At 43.5% G+C, this 3,445-nt stretch overlaps 1 protein-coding gene across 1 annotated transcript; it reads left to right on the top strand.

The window, feature by feature from the left end:
- Positions 1-752: 752 nt before the first annotated feature.
- nkx3-2 (NK3 homeobox 2) lies at positions 753-2,992 on the top strand. Its single transcript, XM_038297663.1, has 2 exons — positions 753-1,385; positions 1,944-2,992. The coding sequence occupies exons 1-2, from the start codon at positions 1,013-1,015 to the stop codon at positions 2,366-2,368; spliced, it is 798 nt and encodes a 265-aa protein (XP_038153591.1). The 5' UTR covers positions 753-1,012; the 3' UTR covers positions 2,369-2,992.
- Positions 2,993-3,445: the final 453 nt, after the last annotated feature.

Raw genomic sequence — 3,445 nt, 5'->3', positions numbered from 1 at the left:
TAAGGACCTGGTGGACGATACAAAGTTACAAAAAGAAGAGGTTTTCTTGCCTTGAAATTTGGATCAGGGAAATTAAGGGTTAAATGTTCAAAAGAGTTGTAGGAATTAATTGTTTTGGGAGTAATCAGTAAGTCAGACTCGAAGATTGTTGCTACTCCTCCTCCTCGCCCAGAACTTCTGGGGATGTGAAAATTTAAATAGCTTGAAGGAGTTGCCTCATTTATGCTCACATAATCCTCTTGCTGCAGCCAGGTTTCTGTAAGGCAAAACAAGTCAATGTGATTATCACAAATCAAGTCATTAACTAGTAGACTTTTAGAGGAAAGCGATCTTATGTTAAACAGACCGCATTTAATTGTTTTAACTTTTTCCCCAATTGGAGTTATTTTGATTTTAATTAGATTATCATGATTTACTCCTTTGGGAATCTTTGCTAATTTATTAGATTTTGGTCGTGGGCAAGACACTGTCTGGATGGAGTAAAGAGTGGGTAACAGTAGAGAAGCTGCAGAGATGTGTGTTAAACTACAACTCTGCTTCCTGGTCTGCACCTGGTCTGCAATATAAAGGCCTATATATAAAAACTTCCTTTAGACTTTTCTTAACTTTCCTCTACCCGATTGAGCAGCACGACGTCTTTGACACGGTGACCAATCACTGACGAGCCTTTCCTCCTCCTCAGCCAATAGGCGCCGGAGGGGAGTGAGTCTGAGTCACAGGTGAGGCTGATTAGTAAAAAAAAAATGAGTAAAAAGGGCCGGAGTCTGGAAGGAATCTGAGAAGATGGTAGATCTGAGCTGTGGAGCAGCAATGCGCCAGCGGATGTAGTAAAAAGTCATCGTCCTGTGCGGGAATGAAAGCAGGACGCAACCCTGGAGGGTAAAACAGCTTGAGCAGATCTCGTAGGAGAGAACAGCCTAAAATGTGGATGAATTGACATTTTCTCCTCCAACAGCGCTGATTACTCAACTTAAACACAGAGCAAAGCGTCGCTCTCCCGTTGGAAAGAAAAATGGCCGTTCGTGGCAACTCGCTGATGCCTTTTTCCATCCAGGCCATCCTGAATAAAAAGGACAACAGCAGACACTTACCAGATCTGGACGTTTGCTTCTCCAAGGCGGCGTGTTGGAAAATATTCGGGGACATGAACGAGGGGTCCGAGAGGACCGACGAGGCGCCATGCGAGCGGTCTGAGCAGAAGGGCTACGACTCGGACTCCGGACTCAGCGACGACAACGACGGAAAGAGCGCAGCAGCGCGCCAGCCTGAGAGGGACGGGGAGCTGGTGTCGGACGTCCCGGAGGAGAGTCTGCAGGAGGAGACGGACCATGAATCTGCAGCTGCGGAGAACGCAAAGAGTGACAGTGAACCCAACAACACCACGGGTGGGTAGGCCTTTAAAATCAGAGCATACGTGCGTAAAACATCAGAATGTGCCACAATTAATGTTCTGGAGTCAAAACCCTTAACATTAATCCAATCTACATGATCACTGTTGACAATTCATAATTAATGCTATGAATAAAGATGCGTCGAATCATAAAAAGCGCTGCACATCGTGTAATTTTAGGACATCGGAACTTATTTCCGCGTCCTGCTTGCTTTTACGCACGAATTGCGCCCAATTTACGCACTATTAATAACACATAGCTCATTTAAACCTATTTTTTTAATTCCTCCTGTTGTATTTTTGGTCCCGGAAATATTATTTATATATGTTTGGCAGGGATTTCTCACTTAATATGATGCTGTGTTTAAAGCATATTTTTAAATCCTTTGCGTAAATTGGGTTTTTTATTTTCTGGTAGCTGAACGACGATCTTAAGGAAATTTAATGGTAGTTTATCTTTCCTAATTTAGCAGGACATTTAATTACGCCGGAAATATGTAAATGACTGATGAATTTCTGGAAATGGATGCAAATCTTGGTGTCTCCTCTGCAGATTCTAGCAGCCCAGACGAGAAGAACCTGGAGCAACCCAAGCAGCGGAAGAAGCGCTCCAGAGCCGCTTTCTCTCACGCTCAGGTCTTCGAGCTGGAGCGCCGCTTCAACCACCAGCGGTACCTCTCCGGGCCAGAGCGAGCGGACCTGGCGGCCTCCCTGAAGCTGACAGAGACTCAGGTCAAGATCTGGTTCCAGAACCGACGCTACAAGACGAAACGCCGGCAGATGGCCGCAGATTTGATGGCGTCCACCCCGACTGCAAAGAAGGTGGCGGTGAAGGTTCTAGTGCGGGACGACCAGAGACAGTACGGGCCTGGGGAGATCCTGCGGCCGCCGCTGCTCTCTCTGCAGCCATCCTACTATTATCCCTACGCATACTGCCTCCCTGCGTGGACACTGTCTGCGTGCGCGGGGAACCAGTGAGAACCTTAAGACTTTAATTTATTATTCATTTGATTGCTTCTCTTCTCGGGAGCCAACATAAAAAAGAATACTGACAAGAAGAAGGGACCTGAGGGGACAATTAATCAGCTCTGCGTCCCTGATTTATCATCTGGGGGTCCCCGACCTCTTTTACAACCACCAATACTCTAAATATTCTGTATCTGACCTGCAGACGTCTTCAAGCAAAAATATCTAAAATAAAATTATTTAGGTAATTTTATCTAAATGCTGGGACCCCACAAAGACTCTAAAGACTTAAAATGACACGTCATAAGATTTCACACGCGCCTTCCTACCTCTGCAGTGATTTGGGGGGGGACGGTATATTCTGTTGATTTTATTGAAACGAGCAAATACTTGTTACAGATTTTTTATTTTTTTGCTGTGTTTGTAAAGGTAAGATATTTAAGCACTTTTGAGCATATATGTCATATTCTTCTGCGTGCAAAACGCCCACAAAGCGCATGTTTAATGGGTCAGGCTGAAAAAAGGCGGCTTTTTTGGCCTAAAGAGGGAAAAAAAGAGACTTCTGACTGAAATGCATGTCATTTTTGTTTTGAATGGCTGTTTAGATTGAATAACATTAAAACATATCAGACATTGCTTATTGCATTTGGATGCGATTTTTTTTTAAATTCACTTTGCGTTTTCTATTGGCAGCACAGAAAACGAGGGGCATTTTGGTGCATTTTTTTTTTCTTTACAGAACAATCTGATTAGTTAAACTTTATTTCCTGTCCTTTTATATAGTCTTTAGTTTAACCTATATCGCACACCTATTGTGACCTAAACACTGAGCTCATTTGGTTACTTAATTTCCATGTCTTGAACTGATTTCTCTGTAAATCCATCAGTGACTATACCAACACACCAACTAGTTTCACATAAAAAAACTAGAATTAATTGAACAAACCTAGTGTCATTTATTCCCCCCTTATGTCTCTTCATAATAAAACCCCTGAGCGATTTGATTTCACCTGAGCCATGGTGGCTTTCCTCCTGTCAGACCATGATAAATGGCTCTGTGATTCCTGACAGCTACCTTTACGGCTATAT

Source organism: Cyprinodon tularosa, unplaced genomic scaffold, assembly GCF_016077235.1.
Source record: "Cyprinodon tularosa strain WSP-4 unplaced genomic scaffold, ASM1607723v1 ctg393, whole genome shotgun sequence".
Taxonomy (NCBI): domain Eukaryota; kingdom Metazoa; phylum Chordata; class Actinopteri; order Cyprinodontiformes; family Cyprinodontidae; genus Cyprinodon; species Cyprinodon tularosa.
Note: the sequence above shows the minus strand (reverse complement) of the source record. Positions and strands in the feature narration are given on the sequence as shown.

Excerpts from the sequence above, each read along its gene's own strand:
- nkx3-2 (XM_038297663.1), top strand. The coding sequence starts at position 1,013 with ATGGCCGTTCGTGGCAACTCGCTGATGCCTTTTTCCATCCAGGCCATC. Across the intron at positions 1,386-1,943 it reads TGAACCCAACAACACCACGG|ATTCTAGCAGCCCAGACGAG; the intron begins GTGGGTAGGCCT and ends TCTCCTCTGCAG.